The sequence below is a fragment of the Pelobates fuscus genome, chromosome 6, assembly GCF_036172605.1.
Source record: "Pelobates fuscus isolate aPelFus1 chromosome 6, aPelFus1.pri, whole genome shotgun sequence".
In the NCBI taxonomy this organism is placed as follows: Eukaryota; Metazoa; Chordata; class Amphibia; order Anura; family Pelobatidae; genus Pelobates; species Pelobates fuscus.
The window spans coordinates 80,606,388-80,624,301 of record NC_086322.1 but is presented as its reverse complement, the minus strand read 5'-3'; the positions used below and the strand labels follow the sequence as shown (position 1 = coordinate 80,624,301).

The following is a 17,914-nucleotide window of genomic DNA, read 5'->3' as shown; positions in this document are numbered from 1 at the left end:
TTCCTGAAGATAGGCTGAGCTGTCTTCTAGAGCTCTGGTAAGTAACAAGTAGTATGAATGTGCCTTGTTTATTCTTAAAGCTAGCACAGTAATGACAAGTCTCTGGCACTTACAGCTGATGTGCTCTACAATTCCCATGATCCTCAGCCAGGACCGTAGTACAGAAAAGGCTGTATTGCCAAACATTAGCCATCACCTATTATAATGTCTGTATTATTACCGTGTCTATACATAATAATAGTTTTGGTAGTCTTGTTACATGCTTCAGTCTCTATTTAAAGAACCAAACACTTTTATAATAAATTATTTCTGCTTCTCTAAAACAAGTAAGGATGTCATCCTTTGAATTTACATGGCATTTTATACCGTGCGCTGCCTCGCAGCTTATCAGACAGGAGATGAAAGCAGTACAGGGAAGCTTGCTACGACTCCCGCTAGCAATTCTATAGGAAGGTAGGTCTCTCACTGTGCTAAATAGTGACACACAGCTGACTAGTGGAATGGACAGAACAGATTTTTTTTTTTTTTGTTACTTGATCAATGTAAGTTGTAAAGAAGAGAATGGAAATAAAAAGGTACAATGGCAGGGTTTAGCTGGCTAGTTAGGATTACAATAAACTGGGGTAAGCAGAAAGTTCTGGAATTAATGCTAATTAAAAGATAAGAGTTAATGTACTAATATCTCACTTTCCACTTAGCACAGCAACACCAACTGTGCTCCTCGGGGTTGACATGCTGGCGACAAAATTCCACTGCCGTGCCTGCGGGTCCCATCTCTCTACAGTATTCAGGTAGCTCCAACCATCATGGCCGCCTACAGCATACATGGGTCCCTCTAAAACTGCTACCCCTATGAAAAGGAAGCAGAACGTAACCATTTACAGAATACAAGCACAGACACTTCTATTTCATTCTATTTAGGATAGATATTGATGCATTTTAATCACTGCAGTGCATTTCCCATAATGATTTGATAGCTTTAGCCTTTATGTTGATCAATAAAGGACTAGTGGAGCACTTCATCTCTATTATTGGTCCGTGTAAATATTTTTGACATTATAGAAATGGTGAAATATTACTGCTTGCATCAATTCCTTCATTTCAGACTCAATATTGCGTTAATATTACAACTTTACTTTTAGTCAACACTGATACACAATTATACTTCTAACAGGAATAACATGGAATTTACAGCCATTGGAAATGGACCACTTTGTTGTTAAAATGCTTCACTTATTTAGCAATATTATCTGCTTTTTTAGTTTAAAATATAAACAGAGATCAGTGCAGAGGCATCTGGGACAAAACCTCCCATGAACTTACAAATACAATAACTTTAATCAGTATTGCTTGTAGAGCTTCAACCCTGGCTAATGTGCCAGGAACTCTCCAAGTTTGCAGTGGTGACTGCCTTTTAGACCGGTCTAGTAGCACAAGGCTTGAAATCAACAACGATAAATGAAAAAGTATACTCCATCTTAAATATCAGTATCTCTTAGGGGTAAAATGCTCCATATACATTATTATATATTTTTTGGTACACACCAGGAGACACACCACTAAAATCATTTATACAGATGTTTACATCAGTACAAATCACAATAAGTAAATTATTTTGAAATCATCAACTCTAAATTCATTAGATAAAAAAAGATCAATAAAGAACTTGTTCACGAAACTGTAGGTCAGAACCCATAGCACAGATATTACTGTCCTACTCCAATGAATGAACACCATGTGCCCATTGGAATTGTATTTTACATAATATTTTACAATGAACAATATTGTAACGCTGTATTAATGCATTTTTCCAGTTTTGGTCAATTCTGCCACTTACCGAGGCCGTGTCTATGCGTAGACATTGGTGGCATTACACTCCAGGTTTTTGTTTTAGGATTATAACATTCAACAGTGTTAAGGGTCTTTAATCCATCTCTGCCACCCACAACATATAGCTTGTCGTCCAGGACAGCCACACCAAACTGCAGCCTCCTGCCGTTCATGTTGGCTACGGGAGTCCACATGTTTGTGCGGAGATCGTACTTTTCAATACTTGTAGCTCCTTAGTGAGAAAAACATGAAAATTAATGGAACATATGGTTTAAGGGAATCTATCTGCTATGCTAATTGCATCATTACTAGGACCCACAATACTAAGATAGTGTCACTGGACCTCCAGATAATGGCTGTTCAGTTGTACCTTTGGTAGCATCCATTCCACCAACAGCAAACAGTGTGCCGACTGTAGACTTCCGAGGCTTGGTGCGAGGGCTCTGTAACATGGGCCTCCTCTCAGGCAACAAGTGGTATTTCATGGCTTCCATAATTAGTTTTTGACATTCAAGATCATCTCTAAATAGTGCATTATTTTCCATATCTGCAAGAAACTACAAGTCAAGAGTACCATATTATCGCAATACTAGTATATTCAGCATTTGAAGAAACACATACACTTTACAAAAGTAGCATTTTGGGTTCTGGATTTGAGCTATAATACATAATAAAATGAATGGGAGATTCCAGGCTGGAGATAACCCATTACTTTTATGGCATTATATACAAAAAGTAATGTAATGCATTTAAAACAATAAATTAAAAAAACAAGGAAGATGCTTACTTTTTATGTTCCTGCATTTGGTGCAAATTCCAAAACCCTTTATGTTCTACAGTGAGCTCTATCAAGACCAGGAATTGTCTCACCCAATCATGATATTCCCTAAACTTTATATGGCAGTGTTGACATAATACCACAAACCCATGCACAGCAGAGCTTTATGGACACCGGAGGAGCTTCTAATGGACATTGTTTTGTTGTTAGTTATCTATTGTAGAATGCAATAACATGATAAACAACTCCCACAAATCTTTTCAACACAGTCTGATCATGTCACGTACTGTTGTATTATTGGAGCAAAGAGGGAAAGACTGCTGATTTGGAGCAGGTGGCAGTAAGGGTGGGCTTCTGGAGGAATTAATTAAAAAATCTAAAGAAGATTAATTTAAAAAAACAAAAATCCCAGAATAATCAACAGTAAACTAACCTACACATCTACCCACTGCACCAGCAAAGCCTGGAAGAAACATAGAATGTGATGGCAGTTAAGAACCATTCGGCACATCTAGTCTGCACAATTTTCTAAGTCCGTGGCCTTATCTTATAGTTAGGGTAGCCTTATGCCTATCCCACGCATGCTTAAACTCCTTTACTGTGTTAACCTCTACCACTACAGCTGGAAGGCTATTCCATGCATCCACTATCCTCTCAGCAAAGTAATACTTCCTGATATTATTTTTAAACCTTGCCCCGCTAATTTAAGACTATGTCCTCTTGTTGTGGTAGTTTTTCTTCTTTTAAATATAGTCTCCTCCTTTACTGTGTAGATTCCCTTTATGTATTTAAATGTTTCTATCATATCCCCCCCTGTCTCGTCTTTCCTCCAATCTATACATGTTTAGATCCTTTAACCTTTCCTGGTAAGTTTCATCCTGCAATCCATGAGCCAGTTTAGTAGCCCTTCTCTGAACCCTCTCTAAGGTATCAATATCCTTCTGAAGATACGGTCTCCAGTACTGCGTACAATACTCCAAGTGAGGTCTCACCAGTGTTCTGTACAATGGCATGAGCACTTCCCTCTTTCTACTGCTAATACCTCTCCCTATACAACCAAGCATTCTGCTAGCACTTCCAGGGCAACGATAATGGATCATTATGAGCATTCCATTGTCGCCAGAATGTTTTTTTTTGTTTATATAATGCCAGTTGTATATAGTTATGATAGTAAGAGATTGTACATACCTGGGGTGCCAGTAGTGGTAGCCTGATAAACGCCAGCAATTTGCTAAGGTCTTTCCGTCTCTGTTCCACATCATGGCGGACCCATGTTAGCAAGGCGTTAAGAATGGTCTCTTCGTTGGGAATATTCATATCATCGCTAGCTAAAAGTTTAGAAATCTCTCCTCCTGGCAACAACAGAAACTCTTGATTCCTGATTACTTCCATGAAATGCTCCTGAAAAAGAGATTCCATACTTTAAACAAAATTAACAACAAGTTCAGCTCGTAAAATATTTTTCTCCCACGAATGTACAATATAATGTTGGCATTCGGGGTGTCTCTACTTTGTATGAAATTATTTGTTGATTTATCTGTATCCTTTGAGAATATCTACAAAGACACTTTTCTTCTTTTTCTAATTCTACAACCAATCAATGATTAGTATTAAAAGCACACTCCAAGCCCCATAACTGCATTTTATTGTAGTCATTATTGTGTAAGCATTATTATCGGGTGCAGTCCCACTGTTCCTGGTCAAACTGTTTTCGAGCAGTTCAGCAAAACCAATGGATTCCACATGGTTAAAAGTCCCCGTAACTTGAAATATCAGGAGGAAATAAAATATCACTTTCCTCATTATCTGTTCAAGTGTTTGTATTGCATGAACAAAGTTACCCCAGCTGCCCGGGCCTTTAATCTTCAATGAGTGCTTACATGGATGTTTAAAAATAAATAAAATATGGGATCGTAAGAATAGCCAACATACACAATAATGAATACACCAGGCTGGATGTTTTCGGACGACGACCACCACCACGCAGACACACAAGCTTTTCACTAGCCTACTAGCAATTGGTAAATGAAAATTAAGACAGCACTCAATACAGTTTTAATAAAGACTGGTATAAAGTTGGACAGCCAGCAGTTTAGATTATGCACCAGAGGAAGATCAGAAATTGGTACATTCCAGTGGACCTCCAGCCCAGCAATACATTGCTGGATAAGGGTGATTTGGTGCTTTTACAGTTCAATGCCAACTTATAACAGGCTCTGAATATTGTGAGTGGTCCATTTGGAGCCATTTTATCTCATGATTTTACATACTACAACATGATGTTTTTCTTTTATATGATTATGTTGTAACCACTGTGTGCGCAATAACCGTTTTGTCTGTGCGCAATAACCGTTTTGTCTGTGCGTGCATTTTTTTTTTTTTAAGTTAAAAGTTTCTTTTTATTTAAATTTTTTTTTTAAGGTTTTTATTTTTGAAGAATTCCAGTTTCAAGAAGATGCAATTTCTTGGCTATGAGTAAATTTAGGAACCATAAAAATCAAGTAATATTTACCAAGTAAATTTATGGCAGATTATAATGTACATATTTAATTACTTAAAACATGTTTGGCCCCCAAGCACACTGAGCCACCACTGTCTATTCCGAAACAGCTTTTCATGAAACCTGGAGATGGCGCCAGGACACACTAGGCAAAATAAATGTAAAAAAAAAATAAAAAAATAGTTACTCGCACAACATCCCAAATCCCTATGCACATTTAAATAACTTGAGGCTCACCTGACACGTAAAGGCAAACCTCCTAGGTGATATAACCACTAGAGCGAGCTATAGTGGTTAGGCTTCTTAGAGTCCATTAACACACATGCCAAAGCATAAATGTTGCAACAATGTGCCCATGTCCTGGGTCCCTCTGCTTAATTAAGTACCAAACATTTTGTATGGTTGCTCAAGTTGAGAAAGTACAGTTGCAAAATTGTGGATAGGAACATCTGAAATTGTTCATATCTTAATTTCCAGTGTTTATTGCACCCTGTGTAGAGTTGTGTATACTGTAACTGTATAGCTCTGAAAAGCATGTCCCCTTATTATATATAAAGGACAATAATGGTACAAGCCACAGTAACATTTAAAGCGTGTCTAAAAAATTATTGCTTTTTTTGAAACCCAGCTTTTCACTCCAGCCGAGATATTTTCAATATTCTCATTATTATTAAAATTCAGTTTCTGCTCAACACTCATCTAAACGACATCAAAGGGGACCTGGGGAGACATCCATCTGGAACAACATATTATTTCTTTAAAACCCTCTGTCATATGGAGCTAATTTAAATATTCCTGCAGAAAAGAAACATAAATAAGAGCTGGTGACAGCATATTATGAATACCTAATCAGCCGAGCACAGCAAAATGCAGATGGTGCAAAGCATGCCCATTCCAACCAACCAAGAAAAACAAAACAAAACAAAAAAAATACAAAAATACAAAATTCTGAAATATTTAGTACAGGACACACTCTTTTTTCACTAGAAAAAGCAGGCAGATAACAAGATCAACAAACCTTTGTACTATACTACAATTAACTGAATTGTAAAAAGTACGCTAAAATACTCAAACTGGGACTACAGCAGAGTTGTCTCAACATTAGCAATTTCTGCCTAAAAAGAAATCTGGTGATTGTTTTTTTTTTTAAATAAAGCAGGGCTAGAATTTCCTAGTGTGACAGAACAGCCAGTCACCCAGGAATGGTACATGTCTCCCAACAACCATCTCCCTCTAAAAGAGCTATTTTCACCCTGTTTACCCGCAGGAAGGTCACAGAGGCATGGCTCGTCTGACCGGTAGTAACCATCATTCACTCTGGGACTCTTAATTGGATCGTAGAATAGCCGCAGTCTGGTAAAACGTTGTCTCTGTCCCACGACCATCTATTAGAGCGCTATTTGGAGCTGTGATAGGTGGTGGCAAGGCATACAATGGTACCCAGGACTTGAGAGAGCTCTATGTACCCATCAAAAGTGCCATCATTTTAGGTGACAGAGGTTTTCCACCCAGTGCTATGGAACTCTGCACTGCATTGGAGGAAGGTCAAGGACCGGTCAAAACTTTACTTCTAGCTAATTCGGGCCAGCCAACTCTGATCCTAGCGCTTATTGGACAGAGTGGGCTCTCAGAAGATAGCTTTGTTTGGGGATGTGGACCTGGGACCCGGTTTATTCTGTGTATAATGTTAATCCAAGGTCCGGGTATGTTGCAATGCTATTGTTCTCCTGGAAACCTCCGGTTGAGGCCCCAGGTAAACAGTGTGACCAAAAAAAAATAATAAATAAAAATAATAATAAAAAAAAATTCTACTTCACCCTACACAAAGTCTCAGCTAGTGCATGGTGTGAACCTGCTATAGTACTTTGCTATTACCATTTGGCAATAGTCACTATGTGAAAGAGAGTCCTTGGCGGTGACACTCTGGTTCCCTGCAAGGAGGTGCCACACCTAGCCATTGGCAAGGAGAAATTCACCAAGCAATGTGTGTCCATGCACACTCCGAGACCTGGATAATAGCATGGGGCTTAAAATTTTAAGCCCTGAAACAAAGATATATATTTATTTATTTGCCTTGACATTTTTTCAGCATCACAAATGTGACATTTGTCTACATGAATGTTTCAAAGAGGACACATTTCATTTTGTTTTTGTTACATCCATTGTCACTGAATGCCTTTGGATACTGTATACTCATAACTCACTTATTATTATGTGGCATTGGATAACATTTTTGTGGTTAGATACAACTGTGCTATTCCTTAGTTCCCCAGAATTACCACTGAAGATACTGTTAACTTAACGTGCAACCACAAAAGAAAATTAAATAAAAAATTAACCCCCCAAACTGGGTTCTCTACTCCTACTCATTAAATCTTATAATACTATAGTATGTATAGACATATCCAAGCATACAATACTATAAACACACAGTTCAACAAAGTTCTAGCTTTTTTTTTTTTTTTTTAAACACATTTTAATTATAATTTTGTCAACAGAACATATCTTTCCTGAAGTCAGTGATTTTCACGACTGTATGTAGCAGCTTATGTTATTACCATAGCAACATTAATAGTATACAACGCCTAAAATGGTTGATCGAATAACCATAATATTGAAACGTGGGGTGGTGGCAAGCTTTGACACCCAGTATAAACCCGGCCCTCACTTTCCCTGCTATTGAGATCAATCTAAATGTTTTCATCTGTGGGCTTGGGATATGATCTCCAATTCCCCACCATAGCAGAGTATAACGACAGTATGAGTCTTTGCTACATGCAAGGGAGGGACGTCTAACACTTGCCATTGTGTAATTATGAGCCACCTTGTGGAGATCGGTACATCCTTGTGCGTCAGCAAAGGAGCGAATACCCAGGCAGTTGGAGGGATGGAGCTGTTTCATTAAGAATTTGCAGCAGGCTTCCACCACCTGAGACAGCTGCAGGAGACACGCCGTAGACAGCAGGCATTCGATGTTATCTTCTTTTAGCTCAAGTCGACCTGTAAGAACATCCACAGACACAGATTCTAATTACAAAATATTATGGATTTGCAAAAAATGAAAATGACTATTTTACATGAACTACAAGGGGTGGAGAAACCGTTCTTGGCTTAGAATGAAATACGTAATATACATTTTGGAAACCATAATAAAAACAGCTAAAGATCTGTGAAATTGTAAAAGCTCTGACTTCCCATAAAGCAGACTCCTTGCCTTACATGGGATTTGTTTACAAAAAAAGATTTTGAAAACCTGTCCCAACAATCTGTGATTTGTTTCTGGTGGCCCGCGGCCTTTTCTGGCTGGTATTCTAGAACTTCTGTAGCAAACTGCACAGGGACAGTACTGGTTCTCCAACTGACATGTCTCTTTAATTTACCAATAACACAGAGCTAGCCACTAGCACACATTTCCCACGTTCAAGTGAAAGGAGATAAACATTATCAGATTTTACTTTTGCAAAATTTGATCCTGCAAGAGCTAGAGGCAGAAATCAAATTGCACCAGTAATAAATCTGATTGCGAAGGACTCCGTGCAGTAAACACCTGAGTTGTGGTGAATTGAGAACATGTGTTGGAAAATGTAGGCCAAATAGCTATAATGCGAACTCTACTGAAATATATTTTTGGAAGTTTATGTAACATTTTGCAAGCTGTTTGAGAACTTGCCACAACTGGCTGTATTCTTAACTGAAGCTAAGCGCTGGGTATCTTTTGGCACAACCTCAAATTATCCACTAAAAGAATACGCTGTATCAACAACCTACGTTTTTTTTAATGTCTACGGAGAACATTTCTTATGTTAATGCATGCTTTATGAGACACTTGGAGTGTGGCAAACAACCAAAGATGCCAGATTAAATGGGGCACCAAAAGGGAGCCAAATATTATAAAGGCGCCCATGCCCGCATTCAAACCTCCCTTCCTAAATGAATCCTGCAGGTTTAAGTTAATAGCACGGTTTTGATCCTTCCTGTAAAAGCTGATTAAAATATTTAAACTCCTGTTAAAGCGGATGTAAGTACGTCAGTAAAACCTTAAGACAGGAAATGTCATTCATTATAAATGTGTGTATAGATGCCTGCTGTTTGATCTCTACACTTGTTGCACTTTGTGCAAAAAGTCAGGTAAATGCGATAGACAATGCCTTTCTTTTCAAAGGTTGTACAGTTGTTTAGAATTAGGCTTTAGTTTCAGCTTCCTATGAGATTATAAAAATCAATTACACTTCTTCATGTTAACCTAAATAGGTTATTTTCACTTCCTAACACTTTGACGATGTTAGGACATGTCAGTATGTCCTAACTAACTATACTGGGCTTTTATTAGTTTAGGGCAGTGATGGCTAACCTTGAAACCATAATTTTTTTCTGGACTACATTTCCCATGATGCTCAGCTAGCTTTTAGAGTCTAAAAGCTAACTGAGCATCAAGGGGAAATGTAGTCCAGGAATAATTTATGGTGTCAAGGTTAGCCATCACTGGTTTAGGCTGGTGTACTGACTCGTCCTGCAGTTTTAGTGTGAGCAGGGTGAAATCCATGCTCACACCAGAGAGTCTCTGGTATCAATGGATACCTTGGCATCCCCTATGTTAGCTGGGCCACTTTTAGTGGCTCGGGATGGACCGATGAGTGCAGGAAGTCAGCGCTGCATAGAGACTTTTAAGGCCATTTATAACACCACAGCTAGAGAATGGGTTACTGCTGGGTTTGGGTTCATGCTGTTTTAGTGTTAGGACAGTGTAGGATTAAGGGTAAGATTGGGGGTTGGTATAGGGTTAGGTGGTGGGTTGGTTAAAGGACCACTATAGGCACCCAGACCACTTCAGCTTAATGAAGTGGTCTGGGTGCCAGGTCCAGCTAGGTTTAACCTTTTTTTTTTTTTTTTTTATAAACGTAGCAGTTTCAGAGAAACTGCTATGTTTATAATAGGGTTAATCCAGCCTCTAGTGGCCGTCTCATTGACAGCCGCTAGAGGCGCTTCCGCGCTTCTCACTGTGATTTTCACAGTGAGAAGACGCCAGCATCCATAGGAAAGCATTGAGAATGCTTTCCTATGGACTGGCTGAATGCGCACACGCATGCGCATTCAGCCGGTGACGGAAGAAGAGGGAGGAGAGGAGGAGGAGAGCTCCCCGCCCGGTGCTGGCGAAAGAGGTAAGTTTAACCCCTTCCTCCCCCCCAGAGCCCGGCAGGAGGGGGTCCCTGAGGGTGGGGGCACCCTCAGGGCACTATAGTGCCAGGAAAACTAGTATGTTTTCCTGGCACTATAGTGGTCCTTTAAGTGTTAAAGGGACACTATAGTCACACAGATAACGTCAGTTCAATGAAGGGGTCTGGGTGCAGTGTCCCTATCCGTTTGACACTGTAGTGGTGATGGTGCTTGGAGTGTTCTTTTTCCCACTTTTACAACACATCCCATTTCACTGATGAATGGTTATAAGGCGTTATGAAAAGGTAAATCTTCAGAACAGCATAGAAGCCACACCAAGATGGATAAGGACTTTATGGCAGAATAATAATTACTTCAGTTCAAGCGAATAGGCACATAAAATACCTTTAAGTTGAAGGATGCTAGTGGTGCAAGTTATACACATAGTATCATTGCTTCAGGCTGATTGGTTAACAACCATCTTCCTAAAACAGAAGGTTTCTGAAATGTTTACAGTTTATATTTGCTATCATAGCAGACATGAGGTTGCCATAAATGTATTTAGAATTAGAAATTAATTTACCAACTTCTGTTTAATGCACACTTGTTTAATGCTTATACTTAATATACATATATTATCTATCCAAAAGAAAGAGTGCTTGGTTTCAACACAGATGTGATAAAACCTTTTATTAAAATAGGCCAGAAAGTGTACATACAGGTTACATGCCAAAACTGTCTCTAAGCGCTGTATGATCAGCATACAGATAATTATACTCAAACTATTGGAAGGAACACTCCAAACCATTGGTTGCTGAAGTGCTTTAGAGGGAAACTGTACTTCACTTTACTAGAACGGCTCGTAAAGCAGAAGTGAGAATGTCCGTATGGAAGCATTCTATTAGTCAATCACTGCATCTGATTGGCATGTGCCGATTCCATCCAGAAAGGAAGGGGAAATAGTCTCATTGGGGCGGAATGGAGAGAGAGACAGGTAAGATTTTTTTTAGGTTTAGGAAGTGTGCAATTGGCACGGATAGAGTTAAAGGTACACTGCAAAAATGATAACGCTATATAATATTTAACATTGGAGTTTCCTGTAAAGACAAATATTCAGTTAGAATGATTTATTATCGAATTACCAGCACATTACCTGTGTATGAATATTGCACTAATGCCCAGAGTGCATTAGGTTCCACTCCTTCCATCTTGATCTCTTCCTGTTTCGCCTCCCTGACATCACTGGTAAACATGGCGGCAAAGTAGTCCGAAACAGACGAGAGAATCAGCCTGAAAACAGGAATAGAAACAAGGAAATATTTAATTCTGGCTGCTTATCAATTATTCCATTATGTAGAGATTAATTAAGTTTGCATTTCACAGATACATCTCCTACTGAACGCTTCATTAATAAATGTACTGCTGGACTCCGGCCTGTTCACCTTCTCACTCATCTCCTGTCCATCTCCCCAAATTCGCTTACACCTTATACGCCACATTGGGTGTTTCACGTCTTTCACCTAACCTCATTATTTCCAGTTTCTCCTCTTAACCTCCCGCACTTAAAACCCCAAACCTGCACACTTGATTCCCTGCATTCACTGAGCATAGATTGTGTAGGATATTATTTCAACCATACTTATATTATGTACCATGTGTTTCTGACTATGTCTGCGCCCTGTCTTAGTTGGTCTTTATTTGATTACTGCAAAATTAATTATATTGATCGCATGAATAAGAGCAACCCCAGACATGTACGTTTCATTCTGATACGGAATCCTGGGGTGAGCTACAGATGTGCAACGCGAGACACAGGAAAGAGATCAGCTTGGTTCTAGTCTGTTTTTAACTTAAACCTGGTATTAGTCTGGTATTTATAGTTTATGCTAAAGTACAGTAAACCGAATAGTTCTGCATTAAGTCAAAAATCACAAAATATTTGACAATGAAATGTTTATTTTGTCAAACATTTCTGGGCTAGCAAACTTTGACTACCGTATATTGTTTTGTTCACTTTGCACCAAGAAGAGTATAACTTAACTCTTGATGCATTTAATTTGTACAAAAACTCCCACCCCATCAAATTAAAAATCAGGGTTAGTAGATGAGGCAATACTGAAGAGATTTTCTAGCCAGCATTGTATTTAATATATTTTTATTCTTTTATATTTCCTCCATTCTCCTTTATCCTGCTACCAATGTTCTATTTGCAACAGAGGAGTACGTTTTAAATGTTTATGATTGTATTTTTGGAATGTGGCCTGTTTAAAACAAGGCAAAAACCCTACAGGCAGCCAATTCCATTAATTAATGCATTCAAAACCATTTGCTCGTAGCACTGTGTATATTCTTCCGGTAGTCAGGTGGTTAAATCCACAGAAGCAAGACGTCAATGTCAAAAAGGCCCAGCATTCTGTGACATTAAGTCTCTGCTCTCAGCCGTCATTACACCACAAGTGACCTGATTCTGGAAAGGCAGCCACACATGTGACATACTGATATACAGAATTAAGAAGTCTTAATAACAGCCTGCTTTAAATGTAATGTGGTAGTCAGCAGGCCATGACAGTTTTCATGTACGGTCAGTCACTTAGTCACTTAGCCAACAGCCCACTTTGCTCTCTTTAAGGAAAACTATAGTGTTAGGAATACAAAGCTGATGTCCCACCTCGCTTTGCTGGGCTCCTCCTCTGCTGACGGGGGGACCTAATGAGCATGTGCCTCAATGCTCTCCTATGGGTATTTTCTAATGCACAGTATGAGGGCGTCCAGCGGTGTTTCATGGGGTCAAACTCTGTGAAACTGCAAGAAGCGTCTCTAGTGGCGGTCCGGTAGCCCCTAGTTGCAGTCTTAATACTAAAAAATCTCTAAAATATTTTACACTGCGGGGCTAAGGGGACGCGAATGAGATGAAGTGATCTGGGTGCAGGGGCGTATTAGCCGCGAGGCAAACAAGGCATTTGCCTTGGGCGGCATTTTCCAGGGGGCGGCAAAAAAAGCCGCCCCCAAATGCCCAAGGCAAATGTCTTGTTAGCCTTGTGGCTAACAGACATGCTGGGCTGCTGGGCGGCTGGCGAGGGAGCACTTCCTCTGAGCTGTCTGCTCAGCTCCCTCGCGCGCCGCAGAGTGAGGCTGGGAGCCGGAATATGACATCATATTCCGGTTCCCAGCCTCACTTTGAGGCGCGCGAGGGAGCTGAGCAGACAGCTCAGAGGAAGTGCTCCCTCGCCAGCCGCTCGCCCAGCAGCCACTGGACCACCAGGGAGGAAGAGACCCCCCCCCAGCATTCCCAAAGGTAAGGAAGCTGGGGGGGTGGGGGGGGGGTTTAAATAAATTGTAAAAAATGTGTTAATGTGGGGGTGTGTGTCTGTTAGTGTGTGTCTGTTAGTGTGTGTTTGTGTCTGTTAGTGTGTGTGTCTGTTAGTGTGTGTGTCTGTTAGTGTGTGTGTCTGTTAGTGTGTGTTTCTGTTAGTGTGTTTCTGTTAGTGTGTTTGCCTGTGAGTGTGTGTGTCTGTTAGTGAGTGTGTGTGTCTGACTGTGTGTGTGTCTGACTGTGTGTGTGTCTGACTGTGTGTGTGTCTGACTGTGTATGTGTTAGTGTGTGTGTTTGCCTGTGAGTGTGTGTGTATGTTAGTGAGTGTGTGTGTCTGCTAGTGAGTGTCTGTTAGTGTGTGTCTGTTAGTGAGTGTGTTTGTCTGTTACTGAGTGTGAGTGTGTCTGTTAGTGTGTGAGTGAGTCTGTTAGTGTGTGAGTGTGTCTGTTAGTGTGTGAGTGTGTCTGTTAGTGTGTGAGTGTGTCTGTTAGCGAGTGTGTCTGTTAGCGAGTGTGTGTTTCTGTTAGCGAGTGTGTGTTTCTGTTAGCGAGTGTGTGTTTCTGTTAGCGAGTGTGTGTTTCTGTTAGCGAGTGTTTGTTTCTGTTAGCGAGTGTGTGTTTCTGTTAGCGAGTGTGTGTTTCTGTTAGCGAGTGTGTGTTTCTGTTAGCGAGTGTATGCGTATTTGTCAGTGAATGTTTGTGTGTGTATTTAGAATGCGGGGCGGGGGGAAAGGTTGGGAGGGGGTGGCGCGGGGGGGGGGGGCACCTGAGTGTTGTCCTGCCTGGGGCAGCACAAAACCAGGATACACCACTGTCTGGGTGCCTATAGTGTGTGTTCCTTTAACTCTTGTCAGTGTCAGAGTGCAGAGCAATACTCACATATTGACATTCTTGTAGAATATATGTATTTTTTCTTTTTTTTTACAGCTCCTTATTACACATTTAGCAGCTGGCTAATAAATAGTTGAATACACATAGGATTTTTTACAGTTTAACAGGTTGCACAAGCATATTGTGAGATTGCGGTGTTAATGGGATTCTATAGTGTTAGGAATACAAATCTGTATTACTAACATTATAGTGCCTTCTGGTCCCTCCCCCCTTCCGTGGAACATAGAGGGTTAAAAACACTTTATGTACTCACCCAAATCCAGCACCAATATCCCTTGGCGCTGGGGTGGCACTCCGACAGAAAGACGTAAGGTGCATAGAGCTCATTAAGCCCCCCAATAGGAAAACTGCCTCAATGCTTTACTATGAGGAATTCACAGACACTGGATGTCCTCATGCACAGCGTGAGGACGTCCAGGGTCAGATAGGTGACCTAGAATATGGTCAACTCCTGGAAGGGCCTGTCTTAGAACTGCAATGTAAACTTGACTAAATTCCCCAAGGCAATAAAATATTATTTATTTATTTATAATTCTTTATTTTTGTAGTGCAGATATATATTACAGACTGACGAGAGGTACCCCAAAGGCAATCCTCTGGTCTTTCCCTCGCGTAACATGCGGGGCATTTGTATAACATGCACAATTTTTATTTTTCTCATGCTTATACATTTGGATTTAAACACAGTTTGAAAGTATAATGCTTTGAAGTCGGTATGAGAACTAGGTTATGAACATTCTAAGAAATGTAATCGCTTGTCATTAATGATAAAAACATGCTGTGCCTTTAACAGGTGAAATATTGCATTTGGTATCATCGAGTACAGTGTGTAACTAACTTAGCTGGGTGCAATAAATTCCTTCGCGTTAAAGCCGTTTATAGTAAGCTTATAAAATCAAAATTGTAAATCAAACTTAAGTAGGCACAAAGCAATGCTAAGTGGGCACAAAGTAATGCTAGCTGGTGTTAACTTGCGTGCTGCGAGACAATGTAAGGGTAGCCCAGGAGCCAAGCACATGTCGCCAGGAGAAGTGTGGCTGTTAAGCCTGTGTGGAGCTCCTGAAGGTTCAGCCTATGCCCTTAGGGTGCTGGATACTGCCCAGGTACGAGTGAGGGTACGGTTCTTGGCGTCGCTTCGGTGGGTCGCTCGTTGTCGTTGGATCCTTAGGTAGTCCTGTGTATACAGTTGTTAGTCTCTTGTGATGAGTGTTAGACCAGGTCCTTTTTACTTCGCTTGTCTGTGGGTGCAGAGTGTCTCCCTTCCTCCCATGTGGGGAGCGGTACAGGACCTTCTCTCTCTGACTGTTATTTGGCGGTAATTTCCCCCGACTGCGTCTGGCGTCTGTTTGCTTACTGAGGTTCCGTGTCACCTTCTTACTCCCAGAGGATATCTGCTCAGGTGGGCTCGTGCGGTCGGTCGCATTTATGTTTGTAGTCGCCTTGTCCCGGTCGGGGCTTCTGTGACTCCTCTGCATGCTCTCTCCGTGTCTTTCTTGCTTTCCGGGCTGCCTGTGCCGCCATTCTCAAGTGGGCCTCCCATTTCGCCCAGAATAGCTCGAAGGCGGCATCCACTGCGTTCGCAGGCGCCAGTGGTGAGCGGGTTGGGTGCTGTTGGCTTTGCAGGGTCGGTCTCTGCGCCCTGCTGGCGGCCATTTTGTTTGGGTCTCGTGGCGTCCGTCGGTCGGAGTTGTGCCCTGGAGCACCCCAAAGGTGAGCACTCTGTGCGGGCGTATGAGGGTGGACCGGGATATCCCCCGCCGGTCCAAAGGGGGGGGGAAACGCAGGCCCAAGGTTGTAGTCGCTGCTTGTCTCGGCTGTGGGAGAGCGGCCGCCTCTCCTGCATCCGCCTCGCTTGTAGGCCGCAGGAGCATGTCGGGTGTGCATCGCTTGAAACGCCTCATTTGAGGTATCGTTTTGTTACTCTCGATGCTGTCCGATGCTTGGTGGCCTCCCAGCTTCTTTTAATTGCCGTTTTGTGGGCAAAATGTCGGTTTATTTCCCCTGTTTGGCAGGAGCTGTGGAGGCTAACATCCTCTCTGCTCTGCGGCTAGGCCACGCCCCCCGCAATAAAATATTATAATGATTGCAAACGCTTTATTTTCTTTAAAAAAAACAAAACAACAACAAAAAAAAAAAACATATTAGCATTGTAGCCTTTTTTCTATGGCTCATACATCCTGTCCTTGGTAAGAATTATATACCGTATATACTCGAGTATAAGCCGACCCGAATATAAGCCGAGGCCCCTAATTTTACCCAAAAAACTGGGAACACTTATTGACTCGAGTATAAGACTAGGGTGGGAAATGCAGCAGCTACTGGTAAATTTCTAAATAAAATTAGATCCTAAAAAAATTATATTAATTGAATATTTATTTACAGTGTGTGTATATAATGAATGCAGTGTGTGTATACGAGTATGAATGCAGTGTATATGAATGCAGTGTGTGTGTGTGTGTGTGTGTGTGTGTGTGTGTGTGTGTGTGTGTGTGTGTGTGATGCAGAGTGTGATGGAGAGCCTTGGTGGGGGGTGGGCATTATTATTATTATTTTTTAAATTATTATTTTAATATTATTATTTATTTATTTTTTATTAGTAATTATATTTTTTATTACATTTTTATTTATTTTTTCGTCCCCCCCCTCCCTGCTTGATACATGGCAGGGAGGGGGGGCTCTCACTCCCTGGTGGTCCAGTGGCATTGGCAGTTCAGTGGAGGGGGGCTGGCAGAGAGCGTTGACTTACCTCTCCTGCAGCTCCTGTCAGCTCCCTTCTCCTCCGCGCCAGTCCGGTCAGCTCCCTCTGCAAGTCACAGTGTAAGTCTCGCGGCCGCGCTCTGACCCCGCGGCTCTCGCGAGACTTACACTGGGAGCTGACCGGACCGGCGCGGAGGAGGAGGGAGCTGACAGGAGCTGCAGGAGAGGTAAGTAACCCCCCTCCTACACAGCCCCCTGTCTGCATTATGGCAATGTAAATTGCCATAATACCGACATTGACTTGAGTATAAGTCGAGTTGGGGTTTTTCAGCACAAAAAATGTGCTGAAAAACTCGACTTTTACTCGAGTATATACGGTAATTTTTTCATTGAACATTTAGAAGAAAAAAAAATGTTTGACAGAAACAAACAAACATTACTCAACATCGAGCTATGTCACACTGCCACACAGCTTGTAATATTTAGACCAAACTGACGAAGAAATAAAATCTCTAGCTTAGCTGAACTGGAGATTTTGTTTTAAACTTTAGTATATTGGTTCAAGATACGTAGTTTGAGATAGAATGGGAATGTTAAAAAAAAAAAAAAAAAAAAACAGTCTGATAAAGATTTTTTAAAAGCCATTAAATGTACCTGTATTCCAATGCCAGCACATCTCCTCACTGCAGCCCAATCCTCCTCCTGTGCAGTCATCATTTGTGATGACTTCTGACCAGTTAGATGCTTCTCAC

The 17,914-nt window shown here is 41.1% G+C and overlaps 1 protein-coding gene across 3 annotated transcripts in view; it reads right to left on the bottom strand.

The window, feature by feature from the left end:
- KLHL5 (kelch like family member 5) overlaps window positions 1-17,914 on the bottom strand; it is a 71,731-nt gene that overhangs the window by 8,344 nt on the left and 45,473 nt on the right. For 2 of the 3 annotated variants that reach the window (XM_063457875.1, XM_063457873.1), the window contains exons 3-8: window positions 11,416-11,552; window positions 7,912-8,108; window positions 3,797-4,009; window positions 2,201-2,387; window positions 1,838-2,062; window positions 688-850 (exon numbers count right to left, since the gene is read on the bottom strand). In XM_063457875.1, coding sequence (XP_063313945.1) covers window positions 688-850; window positions 1,838-2,062; window positions 2,201-2,387; window positions 3,797-4,009; window positions 7,912-8,108; window positions 11,416-11,552 — 1,122 coding nt within the window. The remainder of the gene's footprint in view (window positions 1-687; window positions 851-1,837; window positions 2,063-2,200; window positions 2,388-3,796; window positions 4,010-7,911; window positions 8,109-11,415; window positions 11,553-17,914) is intronic. The other variant, XM_063457874.1, reaches the window with a different exon arrangement.